This window comes from Lepus europaeus, chromosome 9 (genome assembly GCF_033115175.1).
Source record: "Lepus europaeus isolate LE1 chromosome 9, mLepTim1.pri, whole genome shotgun sequence".
NCBI lineage: Eukaryota > Metazoa > Chordata > Mammalia > Lagomorpha > Leporidae > Lepus > Lepus europaeus.
Genome location: NC_084835.1, coordinates 22446524 through 22466726, shown reverse-complemented (window position 1 = coordinate 22466726; position 20203 = coordinate 22446524). Strand labels below are relative to the sequence as shown.

The 20203-nt window shown below is 41.8% G+C and overlaps 1 protein-coding gene across 1 annotated transcript in view; it reads left to right on the top strand.

Annotated features, from left to right (window-relative positions):
- SMARCC1 (SWI/SNF related, matrix associated, actin dependent regulator of chromatin subfamily c member 1) overlaps window positions 1-20203 on the top strand; it is a 155869-nt gene that overhangs the window by 62812 nt on the left and 72854 nt on the right. The window contains exons 14-19 of the mRNA XM_062200743.1: window positions 4296-4417; window positions 9087-9158; window positions 10992-11105; window positions 11954-12107; window positions 13438-13551; window positions 19424-19483. Coding sequence (XP_062056727.1) covers window positions 4296-4417; window positions 9087-9158; window positions 10992-11105; window positions 11954-12107; window positions 13438-13551; window positions 19424-19483 — 636 coding nt within the window. The remainder of the gene's footprint in view (window positions 1-4295; window positions 4418-9086; window positions 9159-10991; window positions 11106-11953; window positions 12108-13437; window positions 13552-19423; window positions 19484-20203) is intronic.

Below are 20203 nucleotides of genomic sequence, written 5' to 3'. Positions count from 1 at the left end.
TTTGCCAAATGAAACTAAAATAAACATTAACCTGAGAATATTTTTTGCAATCCTGCCTGATTTGGGAATAACTTTGGCCTTTGTCACCAGTGTTACCACAATTGTATTCATCATTCAAGTAATAACATGAGCCTTGGTGTTTTCATGTTTTAGTTCTGTTTTCATTGCTCTTTAATTACTGTAGTAAGTTTATAGTTGGTAACACTGCCCTTACTTCAAAATATAAAAGAAAGGAAATTTAGGTTGAATCAGTTAAAAGATAGAAATTAAATTGTGTATTAATTATAAATGAATACCAATTCCAACTTTATGTGCTTTTAAGACAAAAAAGACAGTCTTTTAGTGGTGTTGTCTGTACTTTTTTTTTTTTTTTAAAGATTATTATTTATCTTAAAAGAGTTACACAGAGAAGAACAGGCAGAGAGAGAGAGAGGTCTTCCATCCGCTGGTTTGCTCCCCAATTGATGGCAGCCGCCACAGCTGAGCTGATCCGAAGCCAGGAGCTTCCTCCGGGTCTCCCATGCGTGTGCAGGGGCCCAGGGACTTGGGCCATCTTTTGCTGCTCTCCCAGGCCATAGCAGAGAGCTGGATCAGAGGTGGAGCAGCCGGGACTCAAACTAGTACCCATTTGGGATTCTGGCACTGTAATATTACCCACTAAGCCATAATGCCAGCCCCATAGATTATTTTACTTCCTTTTGTTTTTTAAGTTTTATTTTACTTATTTGAAAGAGTTACAGAGAGAGAGAGAGAGAGGTGTTCCATTCGCTGATTCACTCGCCAAATGGCTACAACAGCTGGAGCTGAGCCAATCTGACGCCAGGAGCTTCTTCCGGGCCATCCATGTGGGTGCAGGGGCCCAATGATTTGGACAGTCTTATGATGTTTTCCCAAGCACATTAGCAGGGAGCTGGATTGGAAGTGGAGCAGCCAGGACTAAAATCAGCGCCCTTAAGGGATGCTGATGCCGCAGGCCTGGGCCACAGTACAGGTGACCCCACCCCCCTTTTTTTCTTTTTCTTTTTAAAAGTTAGTTGAAAAGCAGAGGAAGATGGAGGGAAGAAGAGATAGAATGAGATCTTCCATCTGCTGGGTCATTCATTAGCTGCCCATGGTGCCTAGAGCTCAGCTAGCTCTATTACTGTTGACTAGTGACAGGAGCTTGGAACTCCATCTTGGTCTCCCACATAGTGGCAGGAGCCCAGGTACATGTATCATCTGCTTCCCCCAAGGCTTATTAGTAGGAAGCTGCATTGGAAGTGGAAGCAGGACTTGATGCCAGGGTACTTTGTTGGGTGTGGTTGTCCCAAGCAAGGGCTTAATCTTGTGGATGACTGTGGCTACTACTTACTGTCATGCATTGGGCATTTGATCCCGTGGTCAATTTGCCCCTTGGGATACCTGCATCCCATATCAGAATGCCTGGTATCAGGTCCAACCTTTATTCCATTTCAGTAGCCTTGGCTGTTCGGGACATTTGGGGAGTGAATGAGAGGATAAAAAACCTCTTTCCCTCGGTCTTCGCATTTCAAATAAAATGAAAAAGAAAGTAGCTTTTCTTTCCTCAGTGTCATGAAATACTCCCAAAACAGGAGACATGGACTAAGGGAACCATGAGAAAAGAGTATCATATGTAATGTGGAATCTTTGTTAAGGTTCTAGATTGAAGAGAAAATAAAGGGTGTTTCTGGGACACTTGGATCCATTTGAGTATAAAATATATGTTAAATAATACGATTTAAACATAATTTTTATTACTGTTGACTAGTGACATCAGAAATGCTTCTGTGTTTTGAACTGAAGTAATCATGTTGAAATCACTGTTTTTTTTTTTTTTTTAATTCATTTGTTTATTTCAGAGAGTTACAAAGGAGAGAGAAGCAGAGAGATAGATCTTCCATCCTTTGGTTCGCTCCCCAAAAGGTCACAATGGCCGGGCCTGGGCCAGGCTGAAGACAGGAGCATTATCAAGGTCCTCCCATGTGAGTGCATGGTCCCAAGGCCTTGGGCCATCCTCCGCTGCTTTCTCAGGTACCTTAGCAGTGAACTGGATTGGAAGTGGAGCAAGGGTTATAGCCGTCACCTGCAGTGCTGGCATCCCATATGAATGCCGGTTCGTGTCCCGGCTCTGCCACTTCCTATCCTGCTCTCTGCTGTGGCTTAGGAAAGCAATAGAAGATGGCCCAAGCCCTTGGGCCCCTGCACCCACATAGGGGACCTGGAAGAAACTCCTGGTTCCTGGCTTCGGATTGGCACAGCTCCAGCCGTTGCGGTCAATTGGGGAGTGTACCAGCGAATGGAAGACCTCTCTCTCTTTGCCTCTCCTTCTCTCTCTGTAACTCTATCAAGTAAAATAAATAGATTTTTTTTAAAAATGACCTGAACTTTATTAAAAAAAAAAAAAGAAGAAGAAGAAGTGGAGCAGCAAGTACTAGAACCAGTGACCATATGGGGGCCTGATGCTGCAAGTGGCAGCTTTACCCACTAAACCACAATGCCAGTTTCCCCTGTATTACTAAAACCAGGTTTTTAGCTGGGTTTATTTTCAGATCCTTTATAAATCATTTTAAGAATTTGAGCTAATTTTAGGTGCTAATAAGAGGTATTTGGAGTATAAGACTTATAAATTGATTTTCAGGATTTATATTCTGCTTATAAAAGGTCTGCACATCATTTCTTCATCTACAAAAGTGATGATAAAACCTGCTTTTTTTTTTTTTTTTTAAAGATTTGTTATTTATTTGAAAGGCAGATGGAGAGACAGAGATTGAGAGAGGTCTTCATCCACTGTTTCACTCCCTAAGTTGCCACAACATCCTTAGCTGAGCCTGTTTGGAGCCAGGAGCTTCTTCTGGGTCTCCCATCCCAGTGCAGGGGCCCAAGGACTTGGTCGTTTTTCTGCTGCTTTCCCAGGCCATAACAGAGATCTGGATCAGAGGGGAGCAGCCAGGATTTTTAACTGGTGCGTGTATGGGTTGTCGCTTTACCCGCTATGACACAGCACTGGCCCCATCCTGCTTTTATTATTAGATGGTTATGAAGAATAAATGAAGTAATATATGTGGGGTATTAGATTGCAGTGTTCAGTATTTGGAGAATAGGGCGTAGTTGTTAGGTGCAGAGATTAAGACACTTCTTGGGACATGTGCATCATATGTTGGATCTTGGTTTCAGGTCCCAGCTATGCTGCTACTTTGAGCTTCCTGCCAAAATGAACCATGACCAAATACTTGAGTTCTTGTCTTTTATGTGTGGGACTCAGATTGAGTTCTAGACTCCTGGCTTTAGTGTGACCCAGTTCTAGCTGTTGGCAATCATAGGGGCACATGAAGCAGTGAATGGGATATTGCTCTCTTTCTGCCTTTAAAATAAATAAAAAATACAATAAATATTTTAGAAGAGTCAGTGTTAGCTGTGTCTTCCTAGTATCCTTTGGTCACCTCCTTCTGAATGACTTAAGAAGTAATAGTTTAGATTTGTGACCTTGTATTAGGTAACTCTGAGAAAGAAACAGTCTTTTGGGGCTAGTGATGAGGTGTGGGTAAAGATGCCAGCTGTGACCCTGGCATTCCATATGGATGCCATTTCAAGTCCTTGCTGCTCCACTTTCATTCCAACTCCCTGGTAATGTCTGGGAAAAGCAGCAGAGTGCTTGTGCTCCTGCCATCCAAGTGGGAGACCGCCTGGCCCGTGGCTCCTGACTTTGGCCTGACCCAGCTCTTGGATGTTACAGAAATCTGAGGAGTGAAATACTGGATGGAAAATTTCCCTCCATTTCTCCCTCCCTCTCTCTAATGCTTTCAAATAAAAACAAATAAGGGCTTGCGCTGTGGCTTAGCAGATAAAGCCGCCACCTAGAGTGTGGGCATCCCGTGTGGGCGCCTGTTCAAGTCCTGGCTGCTCAACTTCTGATCCAGCTCTCCTAAGGCCCGGGAAAGCAGTAGAGGATGGCCCAAGTCCTTGGGCCAACAATCTTTTGTAGAAAGAATTTATTTGGACTATGTGTATTCCTGATTATAGAAACAGCTTCCCAGAAAGTTGCTAGTTAATCTTTCTAATAAGTACCTATTCTAAGCGACTTCCATCATGTATGAAGAAGAGAAGTAAACTCTATGTCAGCTATCCTTATTATACTTTAAAAATTTTGGAAGGCTATTTTAATTGGTAATTTGTTTCCTGGTATTTTAAATTCAGTCAAGTTGCTTCATTTTATTCAATGTAGTATCAGCATTGTGAGAGCTGTTATGTTTGTACCTGTGATTGTCTTTGTCTGAATTCTGGTTTCTTTTCTATAGGAAGATGAAGATCCTAGCAAAGGTGATCCAAGTCGGTCGGTTGACCCTGGTGAAGATAATGTAACAGAGCAGACCAATCACATCATTATTCCTAGCTATGCATCATGGTTTGATTACAACTGGTGAGTAAACTCCTCCCTCTCTGAGCATGGTACTGAGGCGTGGGAAAAGTGTCCTTGAAATCACATTGTTGCATTCTATCCAAGTTTCATGTCAATAATTCTTACTAGTTGAAAGGAAATGGAAAGAGAATTTTCTCCTTAAAATGTATTCTCTCCTATCTCTGCCTTTCAAAATAAATAAATCTTTAAAAAAGTAAAATGTATTCTTTGAAACAGTTTATAGGTGGAAGCACGATTGTGTTGTAATTTAGGGTCATATGAATGGATAAGTTTTAACCTAATTGAATCTATTGTAAATCAGAAAGGTAAATTTTTGAGTATTTAATAATTATAAAATATTGACATTTGCCATGATTTTTATTTTTTTTTAAGATTTATTTATTTATTTATTTGAGAGGTAGAGTTATAGACAGTGAAAGGGAGAGACAGAGAAAGGTCTTCCCTCCGTTGGTTCATTCCCCAATGGCCACATCGGCTGAAGCTGTGCCTATCCAAAGCCAGGAGCCAGGAGCTTCTTCCTGGTCTCCCCTGGGTGCAGAGGCCCAAGGACTTGAACCATCTTCTACTGCTTTCCCAGACCATAGCAGAGAGCTGGATTGGAAGAGGAGCAGCCGGGACTGGAACTGTTGCCCATATGGTTTGCCGGTGCCACAGGCAGAGGATTAACCTACTGAGCCATGGCACCGGCCCCTGTCATATGATTTTTTTTTTTTTTTGGACAGGCTGAGTGGACAGTGAGAGACAGAGAGACAGAGAGAAGGGTCTTCCTTTTCCATTGGTTCACCCCCCCAATGGCCACTGTGCCCAGCGCATTGCGTTGATCCGAAGCCAGGAGCCAGGCGCTTCCTCCTGGTCTCCCATGCGGGTGCAGGGCCCAAGCACTTGGGCCATCCTCCACTGCCTTTCCGGACCGTAGCAGAGAGCTGGCCTGGAAGAGGGGCAACCGGGACAGAATCCGGTGCCCCAACCGACACTAGAACCCGGTATGCGGGTACCGCAGGTGGAGGATTAGCCTATTGAGCTGCGGCGGCGCCGGCCTTTCATAGGATTTTTAATTGTGAAATATGTAAATAAAAAATTCTCACTACCCAATGGTAGTTTTATTTTAAGAGAAAACATTTTTTTAAAAGATTATTTATTTGAAAAGTAGAATTATGGTCTTCTGTGGTGGCATAGCAGGTGGATTCCCCAGTTGCATTGCTGGCAAGCCCATATTGTTGCCAGTTTGAGTCCCAGCTGCTCTACTTCTGATCCAGCTTTCTGCTGTGACCTGTGAAAGCAGTAAAAGATGGCCCAAGTGCTTGGGCCCCTAGACCCGCATGGGAGACCTGGAAGAAACTCCAGGTTCCTGGCTTCAGACTGGTCCAGCTCCATCCATTGTGGCCATTTGTGGAGTGAAGGGAAGACCCTTTCTCTTTCTTTTTTTCTTTCTGTCTCTGCCTCTCTGTAACTTTGACTTTTGAATAAATATATGAAGCCATATATATATAAAAAAGGTAGCATTACAGAGAGAGGTGAGATAGAGAAACTTTCATCTAGCAGTTCCCTCCCAGATGGCCACATTGACCAGAGGTGGGCCAGACTGAAGGCAAGAGCCAGGAGCTTCTTCCAGGTCTCCCACATGGGTGCAAGGGCCTAAAGTCTTAAGTCATCCTCCACTACTTTCCCAGGCACACTAGCAAGGGAGGTGGTTTGGAAGTGGAGCAGCCAGGATGCAAGTCAACATCCAAATGGCCTGGGCCTTAACACGAAGCCCCACAGTGCTGTATCCCAAAAACATTTTAATATTAGGAGGCTTTTGAAATATAAATCCTGGCATGTTAAAAGTGTTCAAGAGGGGCTGGCGCCGGGGCTCACTTAGTTAATCCTCCGCCTGCTGTGCTGCCGTCCCATATGGGTGCCGGGTTCTAGTCCTGGTTGCTCCTCTTGCAGTTCAGCTCTCCGCTGTGGCCTGGGAAGGCAGTGGAGGATGGCCCAAGTGCTTGGGCCCCTGATCCTGCGTGGGAGACCAGGAGGAAGCACCTGGCTTCAGATTGGCACAGTTACAGCCGTAGCGGCCATTTAGGGGGTGAACCAATGGAAGGAAGACTTTTCTCTCTGTCTTTCTCTCACTGTCTATAATTCTACCTCTCCAAAAAAAAAAAAAAAAAGTATTCAAGAAAACCTAACCTCCTTATCATCTTCCCTGTTATTTATAGGAATCACTGTGGCATTTTGGGAGCATGCTTGGAAGGAGTCCTAGATACCTTACCTAATTTATTGCTTAGGAGGTGTCATTATTTCACATCAAGCTGAATTTAGTCATTTGTTTTTTTTTCAAGATTTGTTTATTTGTTTCAGAGGCAGTGAATGAGAGAGATCTTCCATCTTTTGGTTTAATTCTCAAGTGACCACAATAATTGGGTGTAGTCCAGGCTGAATCCAGGAGTCTGGAACTCGATCCAGATCTCCCGAATGAGTGGCTAGGATTCATGTACTTGGGCCGTCTTCTGTTGTTTTCCCAGGCAGATTTGGGGGAACCTGGATCAGAAGCTGAGTAACCTGGACTTCAACCAGCCTCTATTATGGGATGCTGACATCAGAAGAGTCAGCTTTACCTGCTGCACCACAACACTGTCCCAAAGATTTTAAATTTTTAAATAAAAGTACCAGAACGTACTCCCTCAGATAGGTCTTCAGTCTGTGAGATGGGTCTATAGTTAACTCCAGTGAAACTGCCATTATTCAAATATTTGTTTGTTTGTTTGTTTGTTTTTCAGATATTTTGTATCATTCTTTAAGATACATGCTATTACACACACACACACACAATTTAAAAGGATAGAAGATGGTTCTTTTTTCTTTTTTTGTTTTTGGGTGGAGATTTCATGTGAAGGATGGCTCATTTATGCCAGGCTTTGTTTTTGTGGCTCATATATTGAGACTTTTTGTTTGCCTTTAAACCAAACAAATACGGTTCCCAAAGGTTTTGAGTAAATAGAAGATGGAACAGAATAGGTTTAGAGCTCTTCTTTGAAAATCGATTTTGATTACATTGAACGTATTTTTTAAGTTCTGAAGTGTTTTAGTCTTGTTATTTTTATTTGCATTTACACAACTAACATTCAGACATTTAAAACTCACACTTTGGTTTTGCTTTCTAATAGACTTTTGTTTATGTGATTTTCATGAAATTTTTTTCAGCTGACCACATTTTTCCTTTCATTAAGCAAATACTAATGTTTATTTTTTTAATTTTATTTTTTTTAATTTTTTTTGACAGGCAGAGTGGATAGTGAGAGAGAGAGACAGAGAGACAGGTCTTCCTTTTTGCCGTTGGTTCACCCTCCAATGGCCGCTGCAGCCGGCGCATTGTGCTGATCCAAAGCAAATACTAATGTTTATTCACATGTTAAGCTTTTTAATTGCTTTTAAAAACCAAAACAAGCTAGCAGAATAGCTTAAGAAGACACAGCAAGTAGCTAGCATTATTTTCATTTAAAATTAAGAACCAAAAGCTCTAAGAGTGCATAACTATGTAGGATTTTATAGGTTACAGAAATGCTGTAATGTGATTGCTTTTGTATGTCAAAATTTGTGCTGTTAACTTTATCACTTTTTTGCCTTATTGATTATTCTGATTTTTTATGTCAGCAGTTTCCAAAGAACTCATTGTATCTTGTCTCATGTTAGTCACAATTTGTTATGACAAGACAGCAATAAAGTATGCAGCTTTCAACATGTTGATAGAATTTTTTTTTAAGATTTATTTATCTATTTGTATGGCAGAGTTGCACAGATAGAGAAGGAGAGGCAGAGAGAGAGAGAGAGAGAGAGAGGTCTTCCATCCGATGGTTCACTTCCCAGTTGGCTGCAACACCCAGAGCTGCACTGATCCAAGGCCGGGAGCCAGGGGCTTCTTCTGGGTCTCCCACGCTGGTGTAGGGGCCCAAGGACTTGGGCCATCTTCTACTGCTTTACCAGGACATAGCAGAGAGCTGGATTGGAAGTGGAGCAGACAGGTCTTGAACCGGTGCCCATATGGGATGCCGGCGCTTCAGGCCAGGGCGTTAACCCACTGCACCAAAGCGCCGGCCCCGATAGAAATTTTTGAGCTTGCTAATGAGATTAGGAAAACTACAGTTAGTGTTGGGAATGGGGGCCAGCACTGTGGTGTAGCGGGTGAAGCTGCTGCCTACCTTGCTTGCATCCCATATGGGGACCAGCTTGAGTCCTAGCTGCTCCATTTCCAATGCAGCTCTCTGCTATGAATCAAGAAAGTCGTGGAAGATGGACCAATTCCTTGAGCTCCTGCACTGGTATGGCTCCTGGCTTTGGATTGGTCTGGGTCTTCCTGTTGCAGTCATTTGGGGAGTGAACCAACGGATGGAGGACCTCTCTCTCTCTTTCTCTGGCTATGGCTATGGCTCTTGGAAACTCTGCCTTTCAAATAAATAAACAAATCTTAAAAAAAAAAAAAAAACTTTAAGTGCTCTTAAAAGCATTGGGAGAGAAAGGGAAAGCTAGTATAGCTGTCAGTAAACAGGAAGTTGTGTAAGCTAGCTAACTATCAAGCTGTTTTCAGGTTTTGGATTTATGAGTTTATTTTGAAAATTGAAAACTTAGTTCATATTCTACAATTTTGTTTTCTCCTGAAGAAGACACTGATCTTTTTTTTCATCTCTTTCAGTATTCATGTGATTGAGCGGCGTGCTCTTCCTGAGTTTTTCAATGGAAAGAACAAATCCAAGACTCCAGAAATGTGAGGCCATTGTGTTAGAAAACTTGCTGATTTGCGTGTGCGTGGCAAAGGTTCTGAAAGTGTACTCTAATGATTTTATTGCTACTGGTTTTTGGAAGCTTACAAATATTGCACTAAGAACTATGTTCATTTCTCATATTTCAGAATTTTTTTGCTTCAGTGGAAGCTGTATCTTGTTTTTTTTCTGCCTCAATCTTGAATTATATGTATATTAGCTCATGGAGTTAGATTAAATTTTCTAATGGGTATTTACTGAAATGAATTCAGGTTTATCCTAACAGCTCCCACCTTGTGTGTGCATATGTGTTATGGATTGTTTGTATTTATCCATAATAATCCATGAGAAAATGAAATCATGTTACCAACCTAATGAATGACTCTCAATTAAATGAATGTGATTTAACTTACAGTACAGCTACATGAACTTAACTACATATGCTCTTTTATTGGAAACTGAAAAAATTTTATTGGAAGGTAGAGATTTGTCTGAAAGGATTTTTATCTTTTTGGTGACCTCTCAGTGTATATATATATTTGTAAATCTTTCTCCCTAAAATGAGTCCATCCCTGTCATACTATAAATACCCTTCGTGTTATTTCTGTTGCCTGTTTTTGTATATATGTGAATGCACAGATAGATGTCGCATGCTCAAAGTAAGGAAAATATGACTTCTGTAATTTTCCACATGAAATATTGTGGTATGACACAGAAAATTGAATACCAAGCAAATATTATCTGATGGTAGCGTATCTATGGTACTTTGCAATTTTCAGGTTAGATGTCAAAGATAAGTTTCAGAATTCCTGTCAGAAAATGTTAAGGATTCACTGCAAACTGGAATCACACCATTGGCTTAAGCAGTCCTGATAGTTTTCTAGTTCTGTTGTCTATTCCTAGCATTTCTAAATACTTAAGGTTTTTGGTTATCTGCTATTTAAAATCATAGTTTAGCAGGTTAACCCGTATGGCTTTCTAATTTCACCTTGCTTCCACTGTTCACCCACTTGTGTGTATTCCAGAGGCTTGGTGAACAGTGTTCTCTTTTTTGCTGTTATGAAGGTGATTTTAAGCTTCCATACTTTCGTTTACTTGATGCCAAAACTGCTGCTATAGCCCAAGATCCTTTAACTTTTGTTTTTAAAATATTTTGTGGTAGAAATGTTTGGGCATATTGTAGAATCTGCTGACTCAGTTTTTCTCCCCTTTTTGGTGTCTACTCGTTTCACTTTTGTGTATGGCTCATGGGTTCTACTTGTTAGCTAGCTGGGGTCTGTCTGAACTGACAGGAGAAGATATACCATGAAAAACCATTGCCAGAGGGAGAGCTTCATGTGGCTCTAGGGAGCTGTAGAATGAGCTGCAGCAGAGGTTAAAAGCATAAATTCCAAAGCATACACATTGCCTGTGTTCCAGTCTTGCTACACTGCATACCAACGCTGTGATCTAGAACAACTCTTAACCACTCTGGTTCAGTTTCTCATCTGTAATCAGGGAGGAAATAAATACCACCTAATAGAGAGTTTGTGGGGCTTTATTGAGCTGTTGCATGGGCCTTGCTTAGAACAGTAGCACACAGTAAATGAACTATATGCTAGTTGTAAATTTTGCAGGCAGCAATGAATTTACCTTTTCAGCTTCATGACCAAGTTTGTACTTACGTAACCTCATGCTAATGGCGGCTATCTGTTAAATATTAGTAAACAGTTGCTTTGCTTATTAGAGATTCTTATTTCACTTCTAACTGTGAATACTCAATACATTATCCCTGTTGTTTGTTGGATTTTTGTTCCTGCTGCTATTTCTGCCTTATGAATTGTGCCCTTGCTTTTTAGCTACTTGGCATATCGAAATTTTATGATCGACACATACCGCCTAAATCCCCAAGAGTATTTAACCAGCACTGCTTGTCGGAGGAACTTGACTGGAGATGTGTGTGCTGTGATGAGGTATAATTCTGGCTTTTTTTCAGACTGGTCACTACGGTAGTTACTTATTCATTGCTTTTAATGTTTGATAAAACTGGATATTTTCTTGATTAATAAACTACCTAAATCATGTGTGTGTGTGTGTGTGTATACTTTTGTTTTTTTTTAAAGTTTTGTTTATTTTAAAGGCAGAGTGACTGAAGAGCCAGATTTTGTATCTGCTCGTTCACTCTCCAGATAGCCCCAACTGCTGACCCAGGCTGAAGTAAGGAGTTAGAACTCCATTCAGATCTCCCACATTGGTGGGTAGGTCTCAAGTAATGGGGCCATCATTCGCTGTCTTCTTTGCACGTTAGCAGGAAGCTGGATCAGAAGCTGAGCAGCCAGTACTCACACCAGCGAGCACCAGTATTGGATGCTGTTGTCAGAAGCAGCAGGTTATTGTGTCTCAGTTTCCCAGATTGTGCAGTTTACATCTTCAATTTTACAGTCAAGTTGTAAAATGACGAAGAGTGGAGAGGGTTGAGTGGGCAATAGATAAACTCTGTCCTGTAAATCTGCCTGAGACAACACCTATAGTGTGGATTTCTGTGACTATTAGATGTTGATTTTTTTTCACTAATGACCTGTTATTACTGTGAATAAAAATATTAGACTGTGTACTGTGTTTACAGCTGTTGTATTCCCAACATTATTTGAGATACGTAGAAATTGTTCATCATGTAACAAACCAGATTTGTCAAGTACTTGGTGGTGGTTCACAATCTACAGAATGCATTTTTACTTTTTTATGATGATCTTAGTGATGGTTATGGAGAAGATGAGGTTGATTCTCTAAATTGTAACTGTCAGAGGTTTTCTTTCTTTAGGGTTCATGCCTTCTTAGAGCAGTGGGGACTCGTTAATTACCAAGTTGATCCAGAAAGCCGACCCATGGCGATGGGGCCTCCTCCCACCCCTCATTTCAATGTATTAGCTGACACCCCCTCTGGGCTTGTGCCTCTGCATCTTCGGTCACCTCAGGTAAATTCCTTTGGTCCTGATTGTTAATAGATAGCATTTTACAGCATTCATGTTCAGCAATAATCATTGTTAAGTCATAGTCTGTTTTTCTTAGCTGATAGCTTTTGTTTGCATATGGGTTTTTTTCCTATTGTCCATTAGAATATGTTCACAATAATGCTGCCTCTAGAGGCCCAAAACTATGCCTTAGCCTGTCACATTACTGACTTACTTTAATCCCCATAACTTCTTTATCCTTCTGTTATCAGACATGAATAAGCAAGCAGATAACAAAAAAAATCTTCTTTCTTCAGTCTGGGACTTAGAAATCTGGATTATAAAAATCTTCATACCTAGACCAAAGATTTGGAAAGTACTTATCCGTAGATGCAGAATTGCACAGATTATTATACCAAACAAGTGTATGTAGCCTTACATTGGAAGCTAAGCTACAGTTTTACCTTAAATTTGAAATAAAAGATTTTTTTTTTTTTTAAGATTGATTTATTTGGGGCTGATGCTGTGGTGTAGCAGGTGAGGCTGCCACTCGCAGGGCCGGCATCCCACATGGGTGCCTGTTCGAGTCCCAGCTGCTCCACTTCTGCTTTCTTCTGTGGCCTGGGGGAGCAATAAAAGTGTCCGAAGGTTTGGGCCCCTGCACTCATGTGGGAGACCTGGAAGACGCTCTTAGCCCCTGGCTTTGGATTGGCACAGCTCCAGCTGTTGCAGCCATCTGGGGAGTGAACCAATGGATGGAAGATGTGTCTTTGCCTCTCTGTAACTCGCCTTTCAAATAAAATAAATAAATATTTTAAGAAAAAAAAATTTCTTTATATATTTAAATTAAAGGCAAAGTTAGAGGGATACAGAGAGAAAGAGCATCCATCCACTAGTTCACTTTCCAGATGATCACCACAGCCAAGGCCAGGAGCTTCTTCAGGTCTCTCACGTGAGTGCAGGGGCCTAAGGACTTGGGTCACCCTCCGTTGCTTTCTCACATTAAGAGGAATCTGGATCGCAATTGGGAGGGCTAGAACTCGAACTGATAGGATCTGGCACTTCAGACTATGGCCCTAACCCACTGTGCCACAGTGCTGGCCTATTAAAGATCATATTAAAATGTATTGTTTCCTGTTGTCTCTGGGATTAAAGAGACACCAAATGTGTTCCTTATATGTTAGAAGTATAGTGTGGATTTGTGGGTATTTGTGGTTTTCTTGGCGGCTGTTTGTTTTGTAGAAAATCTACCAAGAGTGGTTTAATTGTTAATATTAAACAGCATTTTAACAATTTTAATCCCCTTGACTTTTAGGAGGTTAATACAACCATTTATCATTTTTCTTATTCATAGGTCCCTGCGGCTCAGCAGATGTTAAATTTTCCTGAGAAAAACAAAGAAAAACCAATTGATTTGCAGAACTTTGGCCTTCGCACTGATATTTACTCCAAGAAAACATTAGCAAAGGTAAGGAAAAATTTTTTTTAAGATTTATTTATTTTGGGGCCGGCGTTGTGGCACAGCAGGTTACTGCCCTGGCCTGAAGTGCTGGCTTCCCATGTGGGCGCCAGTTCTAGTGCTGGCTACTCCACTTCAATCCAGCTCTCTGCTATGGCCTTGGAAAGCAGTGGAAGATGGCCCTAGCCCTTGGGTCCCTGCACCCACATGGAAGACCTGGAAGAAACTCCTGGCTCCTGGCTTTGGATTGTTGCAGCTCCGGCCATTGCACCCATCTGGGGAGTGAACCAGCAGATGGAAGACCTTTCTCTCTGTCACTGCCTCTCTCTGTAACTCTTTCAAATAAATAAAATACTTCTTAAAATGATGTATTTATTTGAAAGGCATAGTTACAGAGAGTCAGAGGCAGACAGAAAATGCTTCCATTCACATGTTCTCTACCCAAATGGCCACATTGGCTGAAGCTGGATTGATCCAAAGCCAGGAGCCTTGAGTTTCTTCTGGGTCTCCCAAGTGGGTACAGGGGCCCAAGGAATTGGGCCATCTTCTATTGATTTCACCGGCCATAGCTGAGAGCTGGATTCAAAGTGGAGCAGCTGGGTCTTGAACCAGTGCCCATATGGAATGCTGGCACTGCTGGCAGCAGCTTTACTTGCTACGCCATAGCACCAGCCCTAGAAAATTTTTCTGAACGCAGCACATGGCTTCTGGTCTAGGATGTCATTGCTTTTCTAAGATGCTTCATTTTCCTCAGGAAGTAATTTACCCTCTCTGTCTCGGTTTTGAAGATTTAGTTTTTTGAAGGGTAGTGACAGGAAGAAAGAAAGCGAAAGCGCACACACCAGAATGAGGTATTGGTTTGCTGGTTAACTCCCCAAATGGCCCGGAGTGTGTCAGGCTGAAGCCAGGAGCCTGAAACTGCCATCTAGATGTCCCATATATTTAGCTGGGGAACAAGTCCTTGGGCCATCTTCCATTTCTTTCCCAGGTGCGTCAGTACAGAGCTGGTCTGGAAGTTGAGCAGCCAGAATTGAAATCAGCAGTCAGGTGTGGGAAGCCAGTGTTGCAAGGGGTGGCTTAACCTGCTTCACTTTAACCTGCTGTGCCACAATGCTGACTCCCTGTTTGCTTTCTATGGTAGGAAGAAATGAGCTTTCTACTCAGATCTGCTGGCAGTTCCTAAGACAATAATTCTGTATCTTAATTTTCTTACGTGTGGTCAGCAAATAGTTATTTTAAAATAACTATGAATAATATATTTGGGAAAGTCAACAGAGTATGGCAATGTATAAAAAGAATCATGATTATTCTGGAATTGAAATGTAGGTGTAGAGTAATCTCCTTGGGTAGTGGTAACAGCAGACTGGACACAGCAGAAAAGTTTGAACTCAGACACCAATAAAAAAAGAAGTTCGAAAGCAGTATGAAGATGCCAGAACGTAGAGAACAGAGTGCAAGAGACATTTGAGATGCAGTGAGAAGAATTAATCCTGACCAGTAGAGTCATGGAAAGACAAAGAATAGAACAGAAAGAATAGAATGTTTGAAGATTTTATGGCCAAATAATTTCCAGAACTATCGAAAACATAGCAACTCTAAGAAAAAGAGAACAGATTCAAATTTGATTATGAATAAACCACATGCAGCTATATTACACTTAATGTCTTAAAAACTAACATCTTAAAGACAGTAAATGACCTTGTAGGGTAGGAGGATACAATATAGTCAAAGAAATAATAATGATGCTGATGGCGCCTACCCTCCTTTCTGAAGATTTGCTTATGTATTTGAAAGAGTTAGAGTTACAGGGAGGAATAGACACACACACACAAACATAAACAACACACATCTTCCATCCACTAGTTCAGGAGGAAGCTTCATCCAGGTTTCCCACGTTGTGGGCAAGGGCCCAAGCACTTGAGCCATTTTCCACTGCTTTTTCAGGCTACTAGCAGGGAGGCATTGCAAGTGGTGGCTATACCTGCTATACCACAGTGCTGGGTCCCGATGGCTGACTTTTTATAAATATAAGTAATATAGGTTAGAGGAAAAAAGGAGTAATATTTTATAGTGATGGAAAGAAAAGCTGTACTTGGACTTCTGTATTCTAGGTGCAATAAAGGTGTTTGAAGACTCAAAAAGTGGAGAACTTAGCAGTAGAATATATAGTAATAAAATGAAAGGAAATTCTTCAAAATTGATGAAGGTTGTGAATGTAAATAGGACCAAATGACTCCACAGAGGAATAAGGAGCACAGCAGAGGGTTGTATATGCAGTTAAGTACTGAGTAATAGGTACTATTTAAACGATAATATTTTTGGGACTACAAAAATCACAAAAAGGCAGAAGCAAATTAAATTGAGTTGTATTGTTATAAAATTTGCATTATTTAGAAACATGAAAAAATACAGTTTCAAAGAAACTAATAGAGTATTTTGGTAGCTGACTAGATCTACGTAAGATAAAGACAGGTGAATTAGTTTAAGAGACATTTTGGAGTGGTAATTAGGTACAGCAGTTAAGACACATCCTGGCTCAGTGCATTGTTAGAGTCCAGGCTTCTTCACTTGCAATCCAGCTTCCTGTTAATGCACACCCTGATAGGCAACTGATGATGGCTCCATTGCTTGGGTTCCTGCCATCCATGTTGAGACTTGGATTGAGTTCTGGACTCCTGTCTTTGGCTTGACTATGTATCTAGTGAACAGATGTTTAAGACCAACCTTAGCACAAAAGACAGCAATAGGACATGGCAATATGTGTGTTCTGTATTACAGTTCTTGTGCTTTACTGTAGGGCTGAAATATTACTTGAAAGTTCAGTGTTAGAAATTAGAAATAAATATTGTAAGTCTTAGAACAGTTATTTTAAGGTATCTAATGAGGAAATAATAGAGATAAAAAAATTTTTAAAACATTTATATATTTAATAGGCAGAGTTACAGTCCAAAAGAGGGAGAGACAGAAAGCTTTTCCAGCACTGATTCACTCCCCAGTTGGCTACAATGGCCAGACCTGCCTGGGACAATCTGAATCCAGCAGCCAGGAGCTTCTTTCAGGTCTCCCATGTGGGTTCAGGGGCCCAAGCACTTGGGTCGTCTTCTGCTGCTTTTCGAGGCCGTAGCAGACAGATCGGAAGAGGAGCAGGCAGGGTTTGAACTGGAGCCCATAATGGATGCTGGCGCCATAGGCAATGGCTTTACCTGCTACGCCACAGTACCAGGCTTAATAAAAACAATATGTAAAAAGTGATTTCAGGCTGGTGCCGTGGCTCACTGGGCTAATCCTCTGCCTGCGGCGCTGGCACACCGGGTTCTAGTCCTGGTCAGGGTGCCAGTTCTGTCCCGGTTGCTCCTCTTCCAGTCCAGCTCTCTGCTGTGGCCCAGGAAGGCAGTGGAGGATGGCCCAAATCCTTGGGCCCTGCACCCGCATGGGAGACCAGGAGGAAGCACCTGGCTCCTGGCTTTGGATCGACGCAGCGTGCTGGCTGTGGAGGCCATTTAGGGGGTGAACCAGCGGAAAAGGAAGACCTTTCTCTCTGTCTCTCTCTCTCTCTCGCTGTCTAACTCTGCCTGTGAAAAAATATTGATTTCATATGTGTGGAATATGTTAAGTTTGCTGATTTCAACATAGAAAGCAGAAACAAACAGAAAAGTAGTGAAGAAAATTAATGGAGTAAGAGATGATTGTTTTAAACATCAGTAAGTTTGATAAACCTATAGCCAGTGTGATGTAGAAAAGATGGCAGAAGATATTATTCATTAGTGAAAGAGAAAAGCAAGACATTTCTATCCATGTTGTAAAGAGCACCCACCCTGTGAGTCTCTTTATTTCAAATAAGTAAATAAATCTTTAAAAAAAGTTTATGAGAAAATGGAATTTATTGACAAATTTATTTTGGTAGAAAATACTTTGAAAGTTATGTGTAGTTTTTTCATAATAATGTACTTTCCATGAACTTTTTCCAGGCCCCTCATGTAAATTACACAGTCAAACTGCTCACTAAATCTTGTCTATTTTGTTATGATTCTGTAGGACATTTTAATAACTAGATTTTTTTGTGTTCATTAATAGTTTATTTTAATCATGAAGAACCCAAGCAAAAAATTTATTTCATGTGCTCTAATGGGACAGTTATAAGCTAGTGGAATTAGAGAATATTCTTCCTGTACCTTGTGCTTATGAAATGAGGAAAGGGTTGCTTAGGACCTACCACAAATCTTCCCTGTATTTGCTCAAGTTGGATTTCCTCAGAATTGAGATGAAATGATAATATGCTTTGTTCCTCCTAGGGCCCCAAATCTAATTCCTGGCCACCTATGATTCTGGTTATTAAAAGAACCTTTGGTTGTCTTAAAGTAATTCAGAGCAATATATTATAAATCACAGGTATTTTTTTTTCTCTCACAGAACTCTATTTTAAGACTTTTGTTCTGTGCTTAGATTTACCTTTTTTTTTTTTTTTTTTTAAGGTTTACCTATTTATTTGAAAAACAGAGTTAACAGAGAGGCAGAGGGAGAGGTCTTCCATCCACTAGTTCACTCCCCAGATGACCGCAATGCTGGAACTGCACCATTCTGAAGCCTGGAGCCAGGAGCTTCTTTGAGGTCTCCCACGTGGGTGCAGGGGCCCAAGGACTTGGGCCATCTTCCACTGCTTAGCAGAGAGCTGGATCAGAAGTGGAGCAGCTGGGACTTGAACCGGCGCCCATCTGGGATGCTGGCATTGCATGCAGTGGTTTTTCCTGCCACACCACAGCACAGGCCCCCAGGATTTAATTTCAATGACACGGAGAGTGTTAATCTACTACATGATAGTGCAGGCCCCAGAAGGTAGATTTTCAATGAATAACATTCACAGCTATAGAATATTACCAGCCACACCACAAATCCAGTCCTCTGTCTGAGAGGAGGAGAGCCTAGAAATCAGGAGGTATGAATCAGTTGATAAATTTTAATTTTTACACAGTTTGAACTCAGCTTTTTGATAATCTCCATGCTCATATAAACAGTAGGGGTATTATGTGGAAGAAAGATATTTGGCATTTCGGGAATCACTTCTTAATGATTTTGAGATTTGTTAAAAATTGGTTAATGTGGGTCTCTGGAGTTGGAAACAAGGTCCTTTTATACATGTAATACATCTTGTCCTTGAATATCAAAAGAAGCACTCTCCTTGAGTTAGACCAAATTATGCGTTATGTTTATATCACTGACTCAAGGTATGCGTTAAATATTATGCCTTTGTAGCTTGAAGAAGACATTTTGAAATACCAAAATAATAGAAATAACAGATCCAGCCGGCGCCGCGGCTCACTAGGCTAATCCTCCACCTTGCGGCGCCGGCACACCAGGTTCTAGTCCCGGTCGGGGTACCGATCCTGTCCCGGTTGCCCCTCTTCCAGGCCAGCTCTCTGCTATGGCCAGGGAGTGCAGTGGAGGATGGCCCAAGTCCTTGGGCCCTGCACCCCATGGGAGACCAGGAGAAGCACCTGGCTCCTGCCATCGGATCAGCGCGGTGCGCCGGCTGCAGCGCGCCTACTGTGGCGGCCATTGGAGGGTGAACCAACGGCAAAAGGAAGACCTTTCTCTCTGTCTCTCTCTCACTGTCCACTCTGCCTGTCAAAAATAAAAAAAATAAAAAAATAAAAAAAAATAGAAATAACAGATCCAAAGTTCATTTCTTTCTTGACAGGAAGAAATCTCTGAAACACGCCATTGTTTTCGGTTTCCTTAATTCTCTTAATCATGTTATTTAGGGCCTTGAATTGGTGGTTTACATAGAGTTGTCCCCAGAAGACTATAAAAAGGAATTCTGCTGAGCTCTGTCCATATTCAGTCTTTAAAACTGAGCTAATGACTTATAATTTTGTTTGTTTAGAGTAAAGGTGCTAGTGCTGGAAGAGAGTGGACAGAACAGGAGACATTGCTACTCTTGGAGGTAAGTGGACTTATGATGAAGCCTCGCCACTCAGGTTTGGAAAATGGGCTAAGATTCTCTAACTAGCATTTTAAGTTATCTCTCTCTTTTTTTGAAGATATTATTTGTTTGTTTGTTTATTTACTGGAAAGAGTTACACAGAGGAGATCAGAGAGAGGTTTTTCGTCCACTGGTTCACTCCCCAATTGGCTGCAACAGCAGAGCTGCGCCGATCCGAAGCCAGGACCCAGGAGCTACTTCCTGGTCTCCCACACAGGTGCAAGGGTCCACGAACGTGGGCCATCTTCCACTGCACTCCCGGGCCACAGCAGAGAGCTGGACAGGAAGAGGAGCAACCGGGACATAATCCGGTGCCCCAACCAGGTCTAGAACCCAATGTGCCGGCGCCGCAGGCGGAGGTTTAGCCTATTGAGCCACGGCACCGGCCCATTGTGTTTTAATATTTGATATTTAGTCCTTCCATCTGCTGCTTCACTCTTCAAATAGCTGCAATGACCAGCTTGGAGCTTCTTCTGGGGCTTCTTCTGGGTTTCCTTCGTGGGTGCAGGGGCCCAGGGACTTAGACCATCCTCTGCTGCCTTCACAAGTGCAATATAAGAGAGCTGGATCAGAAATGGAGCAGCAGGGACTTAAACCAGCACCCATATTGGATGCCCATGCTGCAGGCTGTGGCCCAATCTGCTGTGCCACAGCACCGGCCCTGATCACTGCTTTTGATTA